Below are 25,388 nucleotides of genomic sequence, written 5' to 3' on the forward strand. Positions count from 1 at the left end.
ACACAGCTCATATTCCTTCCCAAATAGTTATCCTCTCACTCTGATTCCATTTTTCTTTCTTGAGCCTGGCCTGAATATGGAAGTTTAAAATGTGGAATGTGAAAAAAATTCACAATTAAATTAAGTTTCATAAAAGTGTCATAATTACTACTTCTTTGTCATAGTCATTCTTTCTAGCATAAAATTTGAAATTTACCAGGTACCCAGGGCACATTAAGACTTCATTCCTAGATCATTTATATCTCTTGACTAGACACAGATATACTTTTGAGGTTATCATAACTTACTTATGGATGAATTTTAATTATCTAAATGTCTCAGTACTGCTCATGTATCATAGATATCTTTTTACAAACACACAAACACCAATTGTTAAGAATCTGTAACAGTTCTTAATTTCCAAATATAGAAGTTTGATCATACCACTTACATATGAAGCCTCCAATGTTTTCACTTTGAAAGAAACCAATTGTTCCAAAATGACTAAAAAGTTGGCAAAACATCAAAGAAATACTATCTTTATATTATCACTGGCAAATAGTTATTATCACCCACATCTGAATTATTTTATAAATAGGCCACAGTGTCTGCAACTTTCCACATGAACTTCCCCCAAAACAATGAACTTTTTAAATGACATTCTTCCTACGAAGCATCAATAGCTAAATATCTAAGAAATGAGGACAGACTGTGATATTATCAATTCACAATTTTGTACTTTCTATTTGTTTGACAAGGGCATTAAGTAGCATTTCATCAGCCTTGAAAACAGTACCAATTTGAAGAATAATTTTTATATTTCTCAAACATGGATTATTACATGATTTGAAAAAAAGTAACAAGCAGGCTGAATAAATATGCCATGATATTACTGAATAATATGGATAACAGTAATTGCTATTAACATATTTTAGACTTATTTCAGATTGGGCATCCTAACTATTATGTTTGTTAAATGGCTGATTTTGTAAGTAATTTACATAAAGCTTTTTCTTTGGGCATTTTTTTCCTCTCTTCTACTCATAATTAATGAATGTCTTCTGTATTCATGCTATATTCTGAATTCATCTCTAACATTTAGGAGAAATTAAGAATAGAAGAAAGAGAAAGAATTTTCCCCTAAGGTATTACTTAATGTTTACTTAGTACAAATTACTGAACTATTTACTCACTGGAATCAACAGAAATCAAAATCAGAACCATGCTCTGAAATTGCTGATGATCTAGTTGGAAAGACAGAATATTCACATAATGCACATAGAGTGGTGTATGTACAGGACAAAGCAACGTAAAACCAGATTTCAATCTAGATGGAAGAATCAGCTTCTGATTCAAAGTTGCTTTTTCCTAGTAGCCTCTAGTGCATTGTCTCCAAAATTTTATTTAAATGCCAAGTAGGACCTTTAGAGACAGTTAGCAATGTCTACCACTGATGACAAACCTACACTAGGATCTAGTAACTGATGAACTAATTGTAAACCAGATGGATCTGGATTGAGAAAAATCTATTCATGCTTCCAAATGTAGTTTGGCTTCATGAAACATCTGCCTGGTGTGAAATGAGCTAAAAGCCTCCAAACCCTTTACCATCAAGCCCATGGCTCAGAGGATGTACCAACTAGATAATCAGAAAAATATAGCACCTCTATTATTCAGGTATAAGTAATTCAATGAGGAAGGCAGAATAATTCTTAACTCACACTTTCCTCTCCTCAAGACCAAAATCCAACAATATTTAGCCTCGAGAGAGAGACCAAAAATTCCATTTATAAGGAGAAAGAAAGGGGGCACATAGGGATCTGATAATATATATTTACTTTTTTAGAACTGAAGCTTTCTTAGTAACAAGCAGATCAATTGTTGGATTTTCAGAAGTTTTGATATCAAACATAATTTAATCAGAGTGGCAGTAAAGACAGAATTTAGGGGCAGAGATTCCAAAGTCAGGTAAACATATTTGCAAACCCTCTGCCACTAGGGAAGCTTTTATTCAGCCATCCTTGAGTTTATATTATTCATCACTAGAGTGAAGATAATAAAATAATGTGATGATTTTTTAAAATTAACTGAACAGTAGATGTAATGTGCTTAATATTATATAGTGGCTGGAAGATAAAAAATGTTCAAGAAAAGATAAGTACAAGTGTTATTTTATTGCTATTAGAGTTGTTATTTTTAACACTATTACTAAAGTATAGGATTTAGAAGAAAAATGTCACAAAACTGATTTGCGCTCACAACAGAATATAAGAGGTCGGAAAGGAGTAAAAAAATCATAAGAAGAAAACAGGGTGAAATGAATTGGTAACAAGGACCAGCTGAAAGGTCACAAAAGGAGAAGTCAAAGACATGAAGGAGAAAAAGTCAGGTTACAAGGGAAATAAAACACCTTTGCAGAACTGGAACCTACCTTAGCAGAAATAAAGGGCAGATTGAAACACTGCCAGACATGAAGAAGAAGAAAACTGAAAGATCTTCAATAAGGAAGATAATCACTAACCAACATAATCTGCATTCCTAGTGAGATACAGAATTAAAGGTTTTTATCAAAAGAATAACATGATCTGATGATTTAAGATTTGTGCAGTGAATTATATAATATACAAAGAACATACACACATACACACACATACCCATTAAAGAACTAAGTAGACTATCTTATTACACAATAAGTTTGGTACAAAATATTGCCAATATCATAGGATCTGCTTTTACACCACTTCATATCTCTTTTCTTCTACATAAGAGATATCCTTTGGTGAAAAGCCATGTTGTAGCTTTTCTTTGCCATTTAAGCACCAAACTATGCATCCATTATCAATACAGGCACCTCAAAGATATTTCAGATTCAGTTCCACGCCACCACTATAAAGTAAATATGGCAATAAAATGAGTCACATGATTTTTTTGGTTTCCCAGTGCATATAAAAGTTATGTTTACACTATACTGTGGTCTATTAAGTGTGTAATAGCATTATGTCAAAAAAACTCCACAATGTACATACCTTAGTTAAAAAATAATTTATTGCTAAAAAAACGTCAACCATCATCTGAGCCTGCAGTGAGTTGTAATCTTTTTTGCTGATGGAGGAGGCTGCCTTGATGTTGACGGCTGCTGACTGATCAGGGTCGTGGTTGCTGAAGGTTGGAGTGGCAGTGGCAGTTTCTTAAGACAACAATGAAGTCTGCCACATTAATTGATTCTTCCTTTCATGAACGATTTCTCTGTGGCATGCAATGCTGTTTGACAGCATTTTACCCACAGTAGAACTTCTTTCAAAATTGGAGTCAATTCCTCTCAAACCCTACCACTGCTTTATCAACTAAGTTTATTTAATATTCTAAATCCTTCATTGTCATTTCAACAATCTGCACAACATCTTCACCAGGAGTAGATTCCATCTCAAGAAACCACTTTCTTGGCTCATCCATAAGAAGTAACTCCTCATCTGTTCAGGTTTTATCATGAGATTGTAGCAATTTAATCCCACCTTCAGGCTCCACTTCTACTTCTAGTGCTCTGGCTGTTTCCACCACATCTGCCGTTACTTCTTCCACTTAAAGTCTTGAACTCCTCAAAGTCATCCATGAGGGTTGGAATCAACTTCTTGATTCCAACTCCTATGAATGTTGGAATCCTATGAATGTTGATATTTTGACCTTTTCTTTTGAGTCACAAATGTTCCTAAGGGCATCTAGAATGGTGAATCCTTTCCTGAATGTTTTCAATTGACCTTGCCCAGATCCATCAAAGGAATCACTATCTATGGCAACTATAGCTTACAGAATGCATTTCTTAAATAATAAGACTTAAAAGTCAAAATTACTCCTTGATCCATGGGCTGCAGAATGGATGTTGTATAAGCAGATATGTAAATGACATTAATCTCACTGTACATCTTCATCAGAGCTCTTGACCATATGCATAATATCAATATTTTGAAAGGAATCTCTTTTTCTGAGCAGTAGGTCTCAACGGTGGGCTTAAAATATTCAGTAAACCATGTTGTAAATAGATATACTGTCATCCAAGCTTTTTTGTGCCATTTATAGAGCACAGGCAGAGTAGATTTTGCATAATTCCTAAGGGCCCTAGGATTTTCAGCATGGTAAATGAGCACTGGGTTCAACTTAAAGTCACCAACTGCATTAGCCCCAAACGAGAGTCAGCCTGTCCTTTGAAGCTTTGAAACCAGGCATTGACTTCTCCTCTTTAGCCATGAAAGTCCTATGTGGCTTCTTTTTCCAAGAGAAGGCTGTTTTGTCTACATACATTGAAAATCTGTTGTTTAGTGTAGCTACCTTCATTAATTACCTTAACTAGATCTTCTGGATACCTTGCTGCAGCTTCTACATCAGCAATGCTGCTTCATTTGTACCTTTATGCTATAGAGACAACTTCTTTCCTTAAACTTCATGAACCAAGCTCTGCTAGCTTCAAACTCTTTTTCTGAAACTTCCTCACCTCTCTCAGCTTTCTTAGAATTGAAGAGTTAGGGCCTTGTTCTGGATTAAGCTTTGGCTTAAGGGAATGCTGTGGCTGGTTTGATCTTCTATCCAGACCACTGCAACTTTCTTCATGTCAGCTGTAAGGCTGTTTCGATTTCTTATCATCCCTATGTTCACTGGAGTAGCACTTATAATTTCCTTCAAGCACTTTTCCTTTGCATTTACAACTTGGCTAACTGTTTGGTGCAAGAGACCTATCTTCTGGCGTGTCTCCCCTTCGACATGCTTAATGTCAAATGATATCCTCACTAAGCATAATCATTTCTAGCTTTTGATTTAAGGTGGGAGATATGCAACTCTCCCTTTCACGTGAACACTTAGAGGCTATTATAAGGTTATTAATTGGCGTAATTTCAAAAGTTTTGTGTCTCAGGGAAGAGGGTGGCCCAAGGAGAGGGAGACAGATAGGGGAACAGCCAGTAAGCAGAGCAGGCAAAACAGTATGTATAGATTAAGTTTGCCATCTTATATGGGTGAGGTTCATGGTGCCCCAAAACAATTACAATAGTAACATCAAAGATTACTGATCACAGGGCTTCCCTGGTGGCGCAGTGGTTGAGAGTCCGCCTGCCGATGCAGGGGACACGGGTTCGTGCCCCAGTCCGGAAAGATCCAACATGCCATGGGGCGGCTAGGCCCATGAGCCATGGCCGCTGAGCCTGCCCATCCGGAGCCTGTGCTCAGCCACAGGAGAGGCCACAACAGTGAGAGGCCCGCATACCACAAAAAAAAAAAAAAAAGATTACTGATCACAGGTCACCATAACAAATACAACAATGAAAAGTTTGAAATATTGCAAGAATTACCAAAATGTGACACAGGGACATGAAGTGAGCAAATACTGTTGGAAAAATGGCACCAATAGACTTGCTCAATGCAGGGTTGCCACAAACTTTTCATTTGTAAAAAAATGCAATATCTGCAAAGTGCAATAAAGTGAAACATAATAAAATGAGGTATGCCTGTTTAAGGTTTAGGTTTCCTTTTTAAGGTACCTACATGGAATCAAACTATATGTACTTTTTGTGCCCCGTATTTTTCACTCAATATCGTTTTTGTGATCTATCTACATTATTCTATATATGCTTTTGAATTATTTTCATTACTGTACATTACTCAATTAGATTAGCAAACTTCAACTTATCTATTCTACTGTTGATGTACATTCAAGCTAATCTCAGGGGGTTTTCTAGGGTACATAACTAGGGCCATAGACTTACAAGGTAATACCAAACATTTAATTTGGTCATACCCATTTCACAATATATAAGAGTTCCCGTTGCTTTATTTTCTCACCAATGTATGGTATAGTCCAACTTTTAAAAATTTTGCCTACATGAGGTATATGTAATGAGATATTATTTCAGTTTTATTTTGCTGACTACTAATACCTTCATAATTCTTTACTCTTTTTAAACATAACATCAAACTGTATACTTTCTATCTTACTTTCATTATGATGTCATATTTATTAAATCAACTTTCTTGAAGTTTAATTTATATATATAAAATAAAATACACTCATGTAAACTGTATACTTTGACTAGTTTTGAAAATGTATATACATATATAACAACCATGAAAAACAAGATATAAAACATTTCCGTTACAAAAAAAGTGCCCCATTACTTACCTGAAGTAAAAACCCTGCCATCCTAGACATCATGGAACTAAAGATTTACTTTCTCTCAATATGTATTTCTTTTATCTGATCTCCAGTAGAATTTTACTAGAAGTGACAAGTGGTAAGAGCAGAATCCTTGCCTTCTTGCTAAACTTAGAAAGTTAGTCTTTCACCACTGAGTATGATGTTATTTGGAAGTTACATGGTTATGGCATGAAGTCAGTTGATCCTTGCTAGGTTGAAGAAGTTTCCTTCTACTCCTAATTAGCTAAGAGTTTATACCATAACTGGGTGATGAATTTTATCAAATGCTTTTTCTGTATCTATACAGATGGACATATGATTTTTTTCATTTATTCTTCTCAAATTTTAAAAATATTCTTGCATTACTGGCATAAACCACACTTTGTAACAATTTAGAACCCTTTCTACATATTTCTGGCTTCAATTAGCTAATATTTTGTTAAGGATATTTGCATCTGTATTTATGAGACACATCAGTCTATACTTTTCTTATAATGTTGTGGCTTGATTTTAACATTGGAGTAATGCTGGCTTTATAAAATAAGTTGAGAAATATACCCTCTGACTCTGTATTCTGAAATAATTTGAGTAGATTTGGTTTTATTTCTTCCTTAAATATTTGATAAAAATCACCAACGAAACCATCTGTTTGGAGTTTTCCTTATAAGAAGGATTTTATTATAATTTCAATTTCTTTGACATAGAATTATTCAAATTTTAAAGCCATAAATTTGCCTCTAAATTTTAGTGGCATCCCACAAATTCTGATATGTTGGCCATCATCTCTTTAAATATCTCTCTGCCCCATTCTTATCTTTCCAGAACTCCAAATGCATGTATGACTCTGACAGGTATTAGATGGTATGTTCTGGTTTTTATTCCCACTCTTTTTCCCCTTTGGTTTTGGTTAGGATCATTTCTCTTGACCTATCTTCAATTTCACTGATACTTTCCTTAGCTGTGTTCAATCTACTGATGAGTTCATTGAAAGAATTCCCCATCTCTAATACCAAATATATTTTTATATTTCTATGGTTTCCATTTGACTCTTGTAGTTTCCATATCTCTGCTGAAATTCCCCACGTGTTCATGCATGTCGTCCACATTTTCCACTAGATCCTGTAATATGCTAATCATAGTTACTAAAGGTCCTTGTCTGATTGTTCTAACGTCTGGGTTATATATTCTGTTATGCTTTTATTATGTAAAGTTGATAAATCTAGTCAAGATTTGAGCTTTGTGTTTTGTTGTTGCTATCATTATCGTCAGGGCACATCAGGCTTCAAACTCCTCCAGTGATTAGTTACTATTACCTGTACTTATATAGGGGGCCTGCAGTACTAGCGACTTTTTCTCTGTTCCTGCTTCACCCTCAGCTTTCAACAGTCCCTGATTGCCTATGCTGCAGAGAAGATCTCTTGCAATACTTTTTTGTCTCTCCCCTAGCAGTGCTTTGCTCTTGTCTATTATTCAAAATAGACTCATTTTTGTAGTAGGGTAAAGGGAGTTCTGTGGTAATGATCAACCACAGCCTTAGGCAGACTGTTTTTGAGCCTCAAGATTGGAACTTTCTTAGCATTTCTGCCTCAAGAATGGAACTTTCTGGCAGCCAAACTGTCCCTTATATCTGCACTTAGTCTTGTACAGGAGAGAGTTTTCTGCCCCTCCTCCGTGGTTTCTGACTGCTGATTGGTATCCATGTAGGATCCTGGACTCAAGACAGGTCTCCTGCCCCTACCCCAGGAGCAAAAGGTTTCTGCTTCTACCATTCTCTCATCAGCAAAGGATCTTAACCCATGTCCTACCTCTCCCCCAGAAAGGTTTTGCTTTTGCTCCCCTGCTCAAAAAGCAAGAGATTTTTGCCTGGGGTCAGGGTCACAGAGGATTTCTATCTCTTCTAGTATCATCATTTTTTCTAGTATCATAAACCAGCAACTTAGAGCTTTTGCTTCTTATGAGAGAAAGATCTACAGAATGAGATCTTTCATACCTCTCTCCCAGAAAGCTGATCACCTCCTACATACTGCACCTCTTTTGAAATAAACTCCATTTTGAAATCCTCCATTGGAATGACTGTGATTCTGGAATTGACAGAGCTGATGTGTTTTGAAAAGCCAACAATATTAATGATACAGATAAAATACATTAAAATATTATGGAGTGAAAGAGAGGTAGTTTAAAGATAAATTAGTGTCCCCTTGATTGCAATAAGTTGTAAGATGTCAATCTTTTCATCTACAGCAAAATCTGGATAATATTATTGACAATGTTAAAAATATATGCATTGTTCTGGGATGCGTGGAGACCAAACAAATTACAGATGCTGTAAATGAACTAAATCTTATTCTTCAGAGAAAAGCAGAGGTAAATACAGTCATTTATTACACAGTAATTATTTTAAACCTATGTTCAATAATTAATTAAGGAGAGTGAAAGACTTTTGACTAACTAGCATATATGTGGTGTGTGAGTGTGTGTGGGTACATGTACATTTCAATCATTTGCGGGTAATGGAAACTTAATTCTATTATACCAAAAGGATTTAGTTAAATTAAAAGGAAATTTCTTATACCTTTGAAGTGTAACTACAATATAACCTTCAAGTGAGACTGAAATCAACTCTACAATCCTACCTAGATGAATATGCTTATATAATAATATTCACAGGCAAGCGTTTGTATAGTCTATTAATGGCTCTCATGCACACCAGAGTATGCAGATGTAAGCACCCATGCTTGCATGGACAAGCACATATGCAGGAAAGAAGAGATCAGTTCACGTGGTATTCTTTGCTGAATCTTCAAGGCACACTGCTTCTATGATCTCACATTCTGTGATGATTTCCTGGTTTTTCAGTTTAAAAAATGAGTACTATGTGATTGGTTTTTTAAATCTCAGAAATATGATGTAGATTACGTGTGATTATTGCCCAAGAAAAAGATTAGGACATCTGGTTACAACAAATCATTCAATCTTGTTATTAGTTTAGCACGTGATAAAGCCAAAAGATATGATGCTGCTGATAATAATAACTAATACTTGATAGTGCATTGCAATAATAGTTTCATTTACGTATTACTTAATTTCACTTCATTTTTATTTTATTTCAATTCATCCTCACAGCAATACCTTGAAGTTGGTATTTTAAAGTTCATTTTAGAATTAAAATCTGATGCTTAGAGTGCTTGTGTACAGAGGATTAATAAGTGGCAAAACAGAGATTTGAATCCAGGCCTCTATACACACTCCAGTACATATGAAACTTCATGAGAGAGTGATTGCATTCATTCATTATCTGGATGGATAGGAAAAGCAGAGATTATATTACCTTGAATGTGTCAGCCTTGAAATTTCAAAAAGATATATTTAGAAAGTAGACAATTATACTAATATATATAAATCGCCATGCTTATTTTTTCAAATAGATGACTGATAAAAATCAGTAATTTCTTAATGTTGGACTTCCTATGTCTTATTATAATTAGAATTGTGGGTTTTTGCGATTAGATGTAATAATGAATATAGAAATTTAATTACCTTATTTGCATTACATGAACAGTGATAGTGATAACTAAGAAGCAAAAGAGTTATACTACCAAAAGATTTTCCAACACTTGAAGTTAAGCCAGGATACCAAGGTAGTGAGAATTAACTTTCAACAAGGCATTCGTTTCTCTTAGATTATCACATTTTGGAGATATTACAAATACGTAGAGCTGATAATAAAACACAAAGAGCATAGGGTCACACAAAGATGATTTGAATTCAAGATCTACAACTTTCTAGATGAATATCCTTTGGAAAATTAATTCATTTCTCTAAGTTTCAGTTCTCCTCATCTCTAAAACAAAAAAGAAAACAGAATTTGAAGGGTTCTTGTGATATTAGAAATAATATTAATAAAGGGGGCCAGATGATAGTGCATCTTGAATGAGAATCATCATTATTATTACTGGAAGTTGTAGGGATGATGCTGGTGGTAGTTTTTTAGACTCTTCCTCATGAGGACAAGATGAAAGTTTTAACTCACACAAGCACCACTTAGGACCCTCCTATCTCAGGGCCATTGGTTACAGCCAGCTTCACAACAAATATGAGCCTTTGCTAGAGTAGGAGACCAGCTGTATAAATGTGCACACATGTCTTTCCATCTGTTAAGACCACTTGGTTGTTCTTCAATTTTTATGTCCTGCTCTTGGTGAATCAGTAGAAACAAACTGATCAAAGAAGGAGGAAAATCTAATTTTAGGATGAAGCACTTCAAATGCTGTTAAACTAGTACTAGCTATAAAAAACTTTACCTTTAAACATTCATTTTCTGAAACTCCCTAAAAGAATGAAAATGACAATTTTCTCAGAAATATCAAACTTTCAATATATCTGAAGCCAAAAGAATCCTTCAAGGAGAAACTAAGTATTGATATTTCCTAGGAAAGCTATGAACAATTATAATTATCAAGAGAAGCTCATATTCACACTGCACATTTCTTATATACTTATGAGCAGTAAATTGTATGTGATTATTCATGCATAGAAATGAAGAAAAAAGTTGACAATTAATAGTTTTATTCCATATATGTCAATGGCCAAAGTAAATAGTTCAATATCTCCAAATAAATGTCTACTCCAGATTCTACTTATTTTGAGGACACTTTAAAAGTTCACATATCTCACATCATTCAGATTTTTTCTCCATCCATTTTTCCATCCTATCTTAACTATAGGCCCACCTATACAAGAAAATTGGCACGAATAATAAGTACCTTTTACAGAATTTGTTCATTAACCAACTGTGGCTAATAATGCCAAAGTCGTTCAATCTATCCACCCACCATAAACCTAAGATTAAAGAAATACTGAGAAATATGTCTTCTGCCAACAAACTCAAAATTCAGCAGCTTTCCTTTTTTCTTGGCTGCATTTTTTGGTAAGAGACTATTTCCAGCCATACGTGGAAGTAATTAAGTATTTATTAAATGTAAGTTTTGGCAAAATGAAAAATTGTATCACAAATGCAGTTGTACTCTGTCTACTGCATGCTCCCACTCAGCACTGTAAACAATTTTCCATCCTTCAGAATTATATTCCAGAAGCTCACATATTTCCATTAAATACACAATAAATGAACTACAAAATAAAAAATACGGTCTTACGCATTGTGCTGTAGGTGGATGTCATGGTGATCTTAAAATACTAGTTTACATTTCTGAATAAACTGAATTCTAGTTAAGTCATGCTGACATGTTTAATAGTCTCACCCACATGGCTGGGGTAAAGATCTTATGTGTAGTTGTTAAACCCAGTGGTTGAAACTATGCTCAGATGAAATATTTTACCTAAGAGAAATGCTTCTGAAAAGGTTCATGTGAATGATGCTTTTAAGTGAAAAGTTGTATGTAAATTTAATTACATTCTAAACACTACAGAAGTGTTTTCTCTCTAAAAGGAATACTGTAGCAAGTTCTCTGTTACAGGAAAATGATTATTCCCTAGTTTATTTGTTTGAAAATCCAGCTTTTCATTAATTGGATTTCCTTAAAAGCAAACTTGTCAAAGCAAAATATTAAAAAAATTTAGTGTCAATTAAAATGGATCTTATTAGAAAACTGAATTTGCTTTTGGACTGAAACGTCATTTCTAATGAACCTGTGAATCACCTACCTTATACAGTTTTCATGATAATAAAGTTATAACCAGTAAATACTAAACCACTAAAGTAATTCCAGGCCTACAATAGAGATAAACATAAACAAACAAGCAAACAAATAAAACCACCAAGCTAATGTATATGAACTTAAATGACAACAAAAATTTCAGACAGTATTTTTTTAAAATTCAGGATATGATCTCAAGTGTTTGACTATCATTTTTTTAACCCTAAAAAGTAAAGGAAACTATATAGTGAATCGTATGATTTTGCACCCTTCCATCCAGCCTTCTTTCTGTGCTGCCCAAAGCTTGTATCTGAAGTGACAGCTAAAATAAGAACTGAACGCACTAAACAAAGAGAATTACAAATCTTTTATATTAAAAGTTTAGTCACTGCTGTGGAAGGGGGATTGAGTTTAGGCTATATCTGTAGAACTGTTCTAATAATAGTAAAAAAAAGGCTGAGCTTATGCTAAAGATTTCTTTTTTTTTTCTGAATCAAATAACCTAGATTGCTGATTACAACAGTCAGAAGGCTTTTCTTTCATTTTACAATTTAGATTTCCTCTGTTTAGTAAGCAACATTGATATATGACACCAATAAATACATTTTCTTTTTATCATGCCAGAGAAATTTCTGTATGTAGACTTTGTATATTATTGGTTTGGTTTCCTAAATTTGTTTTCTGAATAACAAGTGTATCTTTGGACCTGTTTTTCTTTTTCAGAATTTTCATCAAAATTCAGAAACTTCAGCAAAAGGTAAAACATACATGCATACTAAACAAATTATAAAACCAAAAATAATTTATATTTTTCAATTTTTCTCCAAATATTATAACACACACCAAAAGAATACTTTTGAGGGAAAAAATGCTTTGTTAAAACTTTATTTACTGATGGAAGTGATTATTCTGCAAGTGAATAAAAATCCACACTCCCTAAACTTTTGGCCTGAGGTTTTTTAAAAATAGGGAAAGTCAAGAGAGCTATAAAAATTAAAGGAATACTGAAAATATCCTTACAACAATTCCAAGAAACGATAAAATTTTATTTAGCTAATTATATCTTGAAGAGAAGTCAGAAATGCCAGCAGATGTCTTTCTTCAAAGTCACAAATTTCAAATTTAAATTCAAGTTCTATTTGAAAGACCAATTTAACATAACAAGTAGGAGGATTGGTTCTGGAATAATTAGTATTCACAGAAGCTCTGAGCCTACAAAACTGCAAGCCACAGGAGGACTTTGCCTCTGTAGAAAAGAGCAGACTGTGACAGTGTGGTGTAGAGGAATCAGGCAGAACTGGTTTTGAATCCCCACTCTGCCCACTTTTTGACTCTGATCGTAAAGAAGTAAACTTTTTGATCCTCAGTCTTCCTAATATGCATAAAAGATAGGATACTATGTAAAGTGCAGGGTGTGGTCAGGGTTGTTCTTGTTTGCACAGGCAGATGGTATTTGGCTTATGAACACTTATGAGTATCTTTAAGGAAATGGTCTGACTCACAGATGTTCAACTAACACCCCTGGATTCAAAGGTGACAGTGAAGCACAAATGATAACCCCAATCTGCCCTCCACACCCTTAGTGGTTTTCAGTAGAAAGTTATGTACAGAGCGATAGCCCCTCAACTCTATTCCCACCACTCAAAACAAGACATTCAATTACATGGGATGAACTCCCCCACTTCATATCATAGAGGAAAATGAGACAGCAAAGGATATGGGACAAAAAAATCTGTGCTAATGCAAAAATCTAGGCATTCATAAAACTCCAGAACACCACAGAATAAGGGGAGAGATAGACACCCCCTAACAATGTTTCTAACACAGAGTCCAAGTGAAAGTGCGGAGTGAACAAGCTGGAGGTATGCCTATATGAAACTGGCCCTTTCTTCCTTTCTATTAGGAATGCTGGAATAAAATCCCCTCATCCCATGTTCCTCAGGGGTTGGGATATGAGATCTCACAAAACTGCACAGAAATGTTCCCAGGGACTTATATTCTATGCTAAGTCATCACAGAGAAGGAATTAATTCTATGGATTAAAAATTCCCATCCACAGCTCTCATAACCTTTTGATAAATCAGAATTCTCATTCTGCAAGATAAATATATTTTTTTCTAATATTTTATTATGTAGAAGCACCTTACAGCAGTTTATGGAGCAGAAAGAAAGAGTTTGCTGAAATGACAGCAAAATGAAATGAACATTTGCCAGCATATACATGCAGTTGCTTTCTATTCGGGTACTCTGAAATAAAATTCTAGAACACTCTTTACACAAAATGTTGATCCAACAATAAGCCACTATTATTGATGATTCTTATACTTAATATTCTTATTGATTAACCTCAATATACCTTGAAGCTGACAGGTTTGATCATACCTGTGCTCTACACCAGTGGTGAACAAATCTGGCACGCTGCCTGTTCGTGTGAACAAAGTTTTTTTTGGAACATGAAAAAAACCCCAGATTTTAATGCAGACCATGTCTGCAAGGAAAGTACAGCCTTCATTGGACACAAGAAGCATTGGACATAGGATGTGACAAACAGTAACGCTATAGAGACCATTTTCCTTTCAAATGTACACTAGAATAAAGTCATGTACTCTTACCACTTCATTTCCAAAAAAACCAAAACAGATTCTAATTAATGCATTTTAATTGCCTATATATTGTCATTGTTTCTTTATTTCCTGATAACTATAACTCTTTTCTCATTGCAAAATCAGGTGTGATAATTATTATTTCTCCATATTTCACCACCAAGCCCAGTACTTTGAGTCCTTAATACATTTCTGATGATATCTGAAATGCATTTTTCACCCAGAATACCGGAAGTAAAGCATAATGCATAAGCACACATCCCTACACTACCTCAAAGACGCAAATTATAACCTAAAATTGTATTTCAGCACAAAAAGTAAGAGTAGAGTTTGAGTAATTAACCAAATAATTAAGATTCTCCAAAATGTGTGCTGGAGCTTGAATTAATGAGATCTCTCACTCAAGTTTATGATTTGTGTATTCATTTGCACAAGATTGGGAATTATTAACGAGAAGTTGGTGCTTCCTGCTTCAGAGTACCAACAGCACAATCTGGGGACTGGAGAAACAAGATGTTTCTATAAATTTATAATTCTCTGCCTCCTGTTGTTCAGGAGAATCCCTGTTGGTTGGCCTCCAGAGTTTGAGGAGGCCTCTTTAAAGACTATTTTTACGCTGCTTTACTCTTCTGTTTCATTAATTGCTACTGCTGATTTCTCAGAGAATTTTAATTACAGCTCTTTCACTCTGCTTGTCACTTCAGGCTGTTTCAACAAAGGACACAATTTTAGAAATACAGCAAATAAGGAAAATTTGGCCATCTCATGAATTTTGTACAAATTTATAATAACTGTGTTGAACAACAAAACATGTTTAATTAGGGGCAGAGCTACTGAGGGACAGGATGTGGGAAGAAGCTCCATGATGAAGCTGGCCTCTTTCCTGAGTATCCAAACGCCTGGGCACTGGAACACTGCAGACTGTTGGAGGAAACATAAAGCTCTTCCTGCTATTTTCTTTTCAAACCAACTAGGAACCAAAAAGCAATTTATGCTTGTAAACTACTTACGAGAAAGTGCACGTGTTTGAAAAAACAGCAGTACTGTGTGATTTGACACTGAACATGACTACGCCAAATCTGTGACCTGTTCCGTTCCTAATCTTAATGGACATTTCTGTCTCTATAACTTAAAATATGAAAACCTTTAAATATGGTACAGTGAATAAACACATTATGTGAATTAAAAAAAAAACAGATCTTAGGAACATAAGTTTTAAGGATGTGCTTACTTGTTCTCTCAACGTCTCCTCAGCTTCCCAGGGTTCGGCCACCTCGCTCTCGTGGGCTGTGGCCCCGGCGGGGCTCGGAGCTGCACGTGGCCCAGCCTCCCGCGGGGTTGGAAGCGGGGCTGGGCGGTGGAGCCCCGCCCCGGGCCTGGCCTCGAGGGCCCCACCTGGGAGAGGTGAGCACCACTAGCCTTGCTCAACCTGTGGAAGAAGAGCCTGCAATCTGGAGAAGAAGAACTGGTGTTCAGGCTGGACCACTACAAAGCCAAGGCCACGCGGCACGTCTTCCTCATCAGACACTCCCAGGACCACGCGAACGCCTCCCTGGAAAGAACCGCCCTTTGACCCCCCGAGTCGTGAACCGGAAGTACTAACTGGCCTGGGACTCACCAAGCTCGGAGTTGAAGTTTAATAAAATCGTCCGTCCGTCTGTGACCAGCGCTATAGAAACCTCCAACAGCATCAGCTAACACCTGCCAGGCGTCTGGAAATTCAGCACAGCCCTGCTGGGGGGAAGGCGGCCCGTTGAAGCCGACCCGCCCGGGTCTCGCGGGAAACGGAGGCTGTGCGGAATCACGAGACTGAGCTCGGATGCAGGCCGACTTCTGGAGCTGCCTCCATGGGCGGACGACGAGCATCTTCAGCCGCTACACCTTGAGCGGGCGCGGCCGTTCCCTCCACAGGCGGGCCCCGCGCATCCCTCCGCCTCGGCCGCATCACCCACCCGGCGGTACCGCCCGAAGGCCGAGGAGCTGTGCGGACGCTCGGGGACACGGCCTTCAGGCCTCCGGACCGAAGGCGGACCCTCTGAGGGCCGCCTCGAGGGGCCGCTCTCCTCCTCAGCCCTGCGCCCAGCTACCTGCGTGGGAGCCGGCGATGACACGGTTTCTCCCCTCTGACTTCCCCGCATGGGCTGTACTGCCGTTTCGTTTCATTTCTCCAGGACAAGGCGTCGGAAAAGTAGAAATATCTAAAATTCGGCATATCAGTACATATTTCTGGCCCAGGATGGAAAAGGGAACGTCAGGTCGTATCTTTGGCAGGGTTTTCTGCGTCACTCTCATCTAACAAGACGCACCTGTGGGGTTTAAGGAGGCCCTTTTGGGGGGATTGGACGAGGCCTGATGTATCAAGGGGTCTTGGTCATGACCACAGGAGCCTTGCGACCCCCGACCCTCGAGACTTCGTCAGCAAAGACAGGCACGGGTGACTCAGGAGCAAGAGGGCGCCAGAGCTTCCATTCATGACACTTCACTTTATACATTCACCTAAGACCCTTTGTCACTTAAATATGTGTCAAAGATTTTCCTCTTCTAGGTTAAAAAAAATAATTTTAAAACATAATTTTTATATTTGAGATTATTCATTTAACTTCTAAAACATTATAGTTGAATATTAAAAATAATTTCAAGTCGTGAGCATTATTATGATTATCGGCCTTCACTCATTCACTACTGCATACAAAATACCAGCAGTGAGTGTTATTCACTGGCCCCATTAAGAGTCTGACAGTGAATCCTACCCAGGATGACGTTCGTCATCCTCATAACCTTCTCCATTGTCATGGCGCCATCTTTCCTGCTTTGGATCAGAGTCCACCAGTTCTGCCTGGTCCATTTCATCAGCCTCTTCTGCTTCCTTCCCCTCAGAGAGGAGTTTTTCCAGCAAAGCGTCTATTGGGAGAAAGAACACCATTCTCAGAAAAATTTACCTTAAATTCGATGATTAAGGGACACTTTTCATGTGCTCTACAGTAAGTTGGCATGCCTTCATTTAGCAGACGCTTGGAAACTCCTGGCCTCTGTACTTAAACAATTTTATTCATTTTTTTTTTCCTTCATGACAAGTCACTTCTGGGAATAATCAATAGACTCCCTTTAAATAACTAATGGTAAAACTCAAGTAAGCCTTTGATTTTGAAGAAATGTAGTAAATATCATAAATCTTTCACTTTAAACTTATTTCAGATCCCAGCCATGTACTAATACCATTCTCTTTTTATAGCAGCACAATGTATATGATTAGTGTTCAGTTAATGGCAAACATCATAGCATAATCAAACTTATTGTGATTAATTCTTTAGATGGAGTTTGTTTAAAGTACTTATAAGCCATGTAGATAACATGTACCTTGTCTGAAAATTAATTCTGAACAATAATAATCTAAAACAAAAATATTGCAAATTACAGTTGATCAGAATGCCAAATTAATAACCCAAAACTCTGATTTGTGATTAAAGGTTGTGCTTCCCAAATTTCTGCAACTAAAGATATGAAAGCTTATTAACTATCTATACTACTAGCAACTAACCCAGGTTGCATACAGAGGTACAGATGGCTAATTGGCTTCAGTTGGTAGAGGGTCATTTAAAATAAATTTTCTTTAAATTTTGTTATAAAAATTTTCAAAGCTGTAACAGATGGTTTTATGATAAATATTGCCCTTCACAGATGACCTGACTTCTATCCCTTTCCCCACCTAGGTTTGATAGAAAGAGTGACAACTGAACTATCTACCTCCATCTACCACCTAATTGATATCTATTGCAGCAGCTTTTATGCAGATTTCCAGCCTCTAAATGCACCTGTGCATAGTGTTTCCTGCGTAAATCTGGGGCTCCATTCCCACCTTAGCTTCACAGTGTATGCAGCCCACAATATTCCAGAGACCTGGGTGCACAGGTAAGTAATGATGAGGTTTTTGCAAAAGGGTTAATTAATTTTGTGTAGCTTCTAATTGAGTATAATTTGCCTTGTTCTTATTTGCAGGAGCAAACATTTTATTTTGAAATTTAATGAGCATGGATTTATCCATATTCTTAAAATCATTTACAACTTTATTTCCAGTGCACATTCCTTTTCCCTCAAGTCTTCTCCCATTCTCCATATTAAAAATAACTGCATGTTGTCCATGTATCATTATGGAAACAGAAAATGCTCATCCTACTTAGTGATTGCCCTAAATTTTTCATTTTTTATGTTTGAGTTTAAATGACTAATGCCAATTAACACAGAGCAAGATAGCACACACACATACAGGGTGATGGGGAGTATTTAAAAATAGAAAAAAAGTCACTTTGATTCCTATCAAGTTGTGAGCAGTAAATATTTTGTGAGATTAGTACATTGATAAAGTGGGAATTAGCCAAGAGTTATTTGAGTTACAATAGAAATTAACCACATTTATGCATGGAACATTGCCAGATTTTAGGTTGACCCTGTTATATAGTATTTTCTTGAATAACATAATTAGAGTAATATTAAAATAATTTTTTAAAATTCCTTATGGATTAAATCTATAAGAAAATACTGATTAAATCAATTAAAGTTGATAAGAGAATAGTAATTTTCTAATGGATTTATTGTACCCACTGCATTTAGCATCTCAAAGAAAGGCTAAAAGAAACAATTTTAGAAAAAAGAGAAATAATTTTTATCTTGGAGTGTATTTTTGCAAATAACAACTGTACAAATATTTATAGAGTTAATTATAAAGGAAATTTTACCTTCATATGTAAAAAACAAAAACTCTATCATCTCTCTGTCTCACATATGCATTTCTTTAAAACCCCTGGGAAAATTGTCTTATGCTTTTTCTTAATTTTATGAAGAATTTTAAGAGGCTGATGTATAATCTAACAAATTGCCACTCTAATGAATGTTCTCATAATTTTTAAATCATTACTATATCCTTATTAATTTTAATTCACATGGAAAAACTATGTAGCCAGATAAATACAGATAAAGCTATATGCATAGAGCATGTATTCAGTATTTATATATGGTGGGAAATTTAGTTCTGTTTATTTTTTCTATTGTTTTTCTATTCTCTTTTTTTTATTTCACATAATCTTTATTATTTTCTTTCTTTTAGCTTTGGGCTGAGTTTGTTCTTCTCTTTCTAGTTCTTTGAGTGTAAATTTAGATTATTGTGATCTTTTTTTTTAATTTTTAATTCTTTTTTAATTTTTTTTTAAATTTTATTCTTTTTTTAAAAAATTTTTATTGAAGTATAGTTGATTTACAATGGTTTGTTAGTTTCTGCTCTACAGCAAAGTGAATGAATTATACATATACGTATATCCACTCTTTTTTAGATTATTTTCCCATATAGGTCATTACAGAGTATTGACAAGAGTTCCCTGTGCTATACAGTAGGTCCTTATTAGTTATCTGTTTTATATATAGTAGTGTGTATATGCCAATCTCAATCTCCCAACTTATCCCTCCCCTGCCAAGCTTTCCCCCCTGGTAACCATAAGTTTGTTTTCTACATCTGTGGCTCTATTTCTGTTTTGTAAATAAGTTCATTTGTACCATTTTTTTAGATTCCACATATAAGCGATATCATATGATATTTGTCTTTCTCTGTCTGACTTACTTCACTCAGTATGATAATCTCTAAATCCATCCATGTTGCTGCTAATGGCATTATTTCGTTCTTTTTTATGGCTGAGTAATATTCATTGTATATATGTACCACATCTTCTTTATCCATTCATCTGTCAAGGGACATTTAGGTTGCTTCCATGTCCTGGCTATTGTAAATAGTGCTGCAGTGAACATTGGGGTGCATGTATCTTTTCAAATTATGGTTTTGTCTGGATATATGCCCAGGAGTGGGATTACAGGATAATATGGTAGCTCTATTTTTAATTTTTTAAGGAACTTCCATACTGTTCTCCATAGTGGCTGTGCCAATTTACATTCCCAACAATATTCCCTTTTCTCCACACCCTCTCCAGCACTTATTGTTTGTAGATTTTTTGGTGATGGCCATTCTGATTGGTGTGAGGTGATACCTCATTGTAGTTTTGATTTGATCTTTCTTCTTTTAATGTAGGCATTTATTGCTTTAAACTTCTTTTTTTAGTACTGCTTTTGCTATATCTCCTAAGTTTTGGTATGGTGTGTGTTAATTTTCATGTCTCAAGATATTTTCTAATTTCCTTTTTGATTTCTGTTTGACCCATTAGTTGTTCAAAATTATTCATTTACTTATTCATCTCACTTATGTGGAATCTAAAAAACAAAACAAAACAAAATGAAAACAGACTCTCAGAGAACAAGTGGTTGCCAGAAGGGAGGGGTGGGGATGGGGGTGAAATAGGTGAGGGGGTTAAGTGGCATAAGCCTCCAATTATATAATAAATAAGTCACTGAGATATAATATACAGCATAAGGAATATGATCAATAACATTGTAATAACTTTTTTTACCCATACAGATGGTTACTCAACTTATCATGGTCATCATTTCATAATGTATGCAAATATCAGATCATTATATATTACACCTGTAACTAACATAATATTGTACAACTATATTTCAATAAAATAAAAAAGAGAAACTAAAAAGTGTTAATTCCCATTAATTTGAGAATTTTCCAATTTTATTTCTGCTACTGATTTCTACTTTTATTTTATTTTATTTGTTCAGAAAATATACTTGGCATGATTTCAGTTTTCTCACATTTGTTAAGACTTGTTTTGTGACCTATTTTGTGATCCATGTGCACTTGAGAAGAATGTGTATTGCCCTAAGCTTGGGTGGACTGTTGTATAAATATTTGTTAGGTTCATTTGGGCTATAGTATTATTCAAGCCCTCTGTTTCTTTATTGGGCTTCTGTCTGTTTGTTCTATTCATTATAACCAATATTGAGATCTTCTGTTATTATTGTGTTGTTGTCTATTTCTCCTTTTCATTCTGTCAATGTTTGCTTAATATATTTGCTTCAGTTTGGGGTGCATGTATATTTACAACTGTTGTATCCTCTTGATGAGTTGACCCCTTTATCATTATATAATGTCCTTGTCAGTTGTGACAGTTTTAACTTAAAGTCTATTTTGTCTTATATAAGTATGGCCACTGCTGCTCTCTTTTGATTACCATTTACATAGAATATCTTTTTCCTTTCACTTTCAGGGATGTCCTTAAATCTAAAGTACATCTCTTGTAGACAGCGTATGGTTGTATCTTGTTTTCTAATTCATTCAGTTATGCTATGTCTTCTGATTATAGAATTTAATGTATATTTAATGTAATTAATGATAGGGAAGGACTTTCTATTTTCATTTTTTCATTGTTTTCTATCTTGTAGCATTTTTGTCCCTCTTTTCCTCTCTTGCCATTTCCCTTTGTGTTCTTTTGAGTTTTTGTAACGGCATACTTCAATTCCTTTCTTATTTTCTTTTGTTTATCTTCTATAGGTAGGTGTTTTCTTTGTGGTGACGATGGGCCTCACATAAAACATCTTATATTTAAAACACTGTTTTAAGCTGATAACAACTTCAATCAGATACAAAAACTCTACTCTTTTCTTCTCCCCTCACCACACTTTATGTTACTGATATCACAAATGGCATCTTCTTATATTTTATATATTTTTATTATTAAAGTTTTTCCATACTTTGTCCATTATAGTCTATCCAGAGTTAAAACTTGTTCATGTACCACCATTACAGTCTTACAGTATTCTGTATTTGTCTGTATATTTTTCTTTACCAGTAAGCTTTTATACTTTCATATGCTTTCGTGTTGCTGTCTAGCATCTTTTCATTTCAACTTGAAGGACTCCCTTTAGCATTTCATGTAAGTCAGGTCTAGTGCTGATGAACTCCCTCAGCTTTTTACCTGAGGAAGTATTTATTTTTCCTTCATTTTTGAAGGACTGCTTTGCCAGATATAATTATATTTTTTTCTTTCAGAACTTTGAATATATCATTTCCACTCCATCTGACCTTTAAGGTTTCTGCTGAGAAATCTGCTGAAAAACTGATGAGATCTCTTTTATGTGGCAGATCACTTTTCTCTTGCTGCTTTCAAAATTCTCTCTCTGTCTTTGACTTTTGATGTTTGATTTTAATGTGTTTTAGTGTGGTCTTCTTTGGGCTCATCCTAGTTTGGTCTGTTGGGCTTCTTGAAACTGAGTGTCCGTTTCCTTACTGACAATTTACAAGTTTTCAGCCGTTATTTCTTCATATCAGCTTTCTGCCTCTTTCAGTTGTTTCCTCCTGGGACTCATATAATGTGTATATTTGTCCTGTGTGTCCCATAAGTCCCTTAGACTTTCTTCACTCTTCTTCATTTTTTTTCTTTTTGTTTCCCTAACTGAATAATTTCAAATACCTATCTTTGAGCTCACTGATTTTTTTCTTCTGCTTAATCAAGTCTGCCCTTGAACCTCTCTACTGATTTTTTTTTTCAATTCAGTTATTGTATTCTTCAGCTCTAAAATTTCTGTGTGGTTCTTTTTAATATGTTTATCTCTTTCTTGATGTTCTCATTTTGTTATATATAAAATTCTTTGTCAGGTGGTTCATATACTTCCATTTCTTTAAGATTAGTTTCTGGAGATTTATTTTGTTCCTTTGCTTGGGCCATGTTTTCCTCTTTCTTCGTATACCTTGTTTTACTTTGTATTGGGATTTGAGCATTTGAAAAAAACAGCTACCTCTCCCAGTCTTTATGGAGTGGTTTCATATAGGGGAAGAATGTTACCAATCAGTCCAGCTAGAGATTTGCGGGGCCTTTCAAATATTTTCTGTAGATGCATATTCCCTGGGCTTCTGTGATGCACACTACACTTTCCCTGCTCCCCTCTCTTCCTGCCAATGCAGAGACCATCAAGCTGCATCAACCTCTGTCTGTTGCCCCACATATCCTCTGGAGTGGCAGCAAGCGTCCCAGCTCTTCTTTGTTCTCCTAAATCCATGGTCCCCAGGCATTTAGAGTATATCATACCCTGTCAGCATTCTGAGAGAGAAACCAGTCCCTCAGGCAGCACCCCCCAAAAAAGCTGCAACATTGGAATCACAATCCAAATCTTTCCCAAGGGAGAAGCTGGGAGTTGGGGGTTTTCTCCTATTCATTTTGCACTGAGCTGGGGGGAAGTGGTGAGTGAGTTTGTGCTAGTTCAAACCATTGCCTTTGTTCTCAGAGTCCTCCAAACTGGCAGCCATTCCTTTTCTGCATTTAGATTCAGAAAGAGAGAAACCCGTCCCTTGGATAGACCCCTAAAAAGTCTGAATGTTAGGCATATGTTCTAGTCTTCTCTTTCCCAGCGAAGGGAGAAGCTGGGAGCTGGGAGTTTCCTCCTGATCCCACTCTGCTGTGAGGAGGAGCTCTGCAAAATGAGTGCCATGAATTTTCCTGCTGATTTTTATGTGGCCGGTTTTGCACTTGCCTGTGGTGCAAGAGCCTTTTAACATGTTTCTGGATTTCTCGCAAAGGAAATTGAATTGGTGTCTCCGGGGGGGAAGGAGGGTCTAGGGCTTCTTATTCTGCAATCTTGCTGAAGTCACCAAACATAAATTCTTAGTAATTTTTAAAGTACACTCTATACAAGCAAATAGCACTTTATCATTTCATTTGACTTTTAACTATAAAAATAATTGACCCATATAGAAAACTGGTTCCTTTATAGTGTTCAGCTTATTGAATCAATGTTGTTTCTTTTTAGGTATAAAGCATTTTCTTTTTCCTGTTGGCTTACATATGCTGGAAAGAAACTGTGCCAAGTGAGAAACTGCAGAAATATTCCAGTCAAAAAATTGTTTTTTTTCTTGGTCAACTGGAATGAAACGTAAGTTTAATCTTTATTCTGGCAGGATCATTTGTCTAATAAAGATCAGGGGTTTTTTCACCCTTTTCTTAAGTGAAGGGTATGATTTTTTTAAAATATTGTCAGTTGATTTGATTCAGTGATGTGATAAATATGCTAGGTATAATAGATAACTGATTTCAATTCAGCAGATTAAAGGTCCATTTAAAAATCTAGATAAGTGTCCAATCTACGTGTGTTGAACTGCTCAAAGAGGGAAATTGGGAAAGGGAGAATTATTAATCATTCACAGACTGTGGATAAAAGGAATACCCTCTACTTGGGGTTAGAGGGAGGTAGATTCCAGATATAACAAAGAAGAAAGAAATCACCTAATAACATATGTAGTCTCCATTTTTCCCCAAAAGCCAGTTATAAATTTCTTTAAACAATCAAGTTTTTAAACAGTAATTATCTATGCATTGTGTAAACTGTCACCTAATTTGGGGTAAGCAACTCCTACTTCATAATTTTATAGAGATTTATTAAATGAAGAAGGAAGAGTACCTTCTTGACACTATCCATGCCTTCCTCTTCTTCTCTGCCTCCCACCTCAAGCCTTTGCTTTACTCAGAATCTCAGGGGGCTCCTAGGCTCCATCTATGGTTTTTATATGGTTACCATTGCTTTTCCTTGCTATTCCCATGACACTGCTCTGCTGTCCTTTCTCTGGGGTCTCCACTGATCCGCTGAGAACCAGTTTTCTTCCCACCACAAGTAGAAGCAAACTCCCCAGCCTACTATCCATCAGCCATTTCAGAAGATCAGGCTTTCTTAGGAGATAATTTGACTCCCAATATTGTACTGTCCTATTGATATGTATGAGCCAAAACTTCTGGGACTCTGAAAATGGTGTTAGAATAGTACCATCTATCCCACTCTTAGTGTTACCACAATCAGTGGAGACTGAGTCCTGAGGCATAACATGTGTTCCTCAATTCTTACGTACCCCAAAGCAAATCCTTCTTCTTCTAGGTCTGTGACAACCTTTATCTCTTCTTGAAAACCTGACCTTCAATTACAAAATCCCCTTCCATTGCACAGAATCATTTCTGCTTATAAAATTCTTTAGTGGCTCCCCAATTCCTATAAGGTAAAATACAAGTAATTTACATAGCACACAAGGCCCTCTGTGGTTTGGTC

At 35.9% G+C, this 25,388-nt stretch overlaps 1 protein-coding gene across 4 annotated transcripts in view; it reads left to right on the forward strand.

The window, feature by feature from the left end:
- The window catches only part of PIK3C2G (phosphatidylinositol-4-phosphate 3-kinase catalytic subunit type 2 gamma), a 328,047-nt gene that overhangs the window by 42,591 nt on the left and 260,068 nt on the right, over window positions 1-25,388 (forward strand). For all 4 annotated transcript variants that reach the window (XM_067695808.1, XM_067695810.1, XM_067695811.1 and 1 more), the window contains exons 8-11: window positions 8,399-8,521; window positions 12,535-12,568; window positions 18,125-18,323; window positions 24,105-24,227. In XM_067695808.1, coding sequence (XP_067551909.1) covers window positions 8,399-8,521; window positions 12,535-12,568; window positions 18,125-18,323; window positions 24,105-24,227 — 479 coding nt within the window. The remainder of the gene's footprint in view (window positions 1-8,398; window positions 8,522-12,534; window positions 12,569-18,124; window positions 18,324-24,104; window positions 24,228-25,388) is intronic.

Source organism: Pseudorca crassidens, chromosome 11 (assembly GCF_039906515.1).
Source record: "Pseudorca crassidens isolate mPseCra1 chromosome 11, mPseCra1.hap1, whole genome shotgun sequence".
NCBI lineage: Eukaryota > Metazoa > Chordata > Mammalia > Artiodactyla > Delphinidae > Pseudorca > Pseudorca crassidens.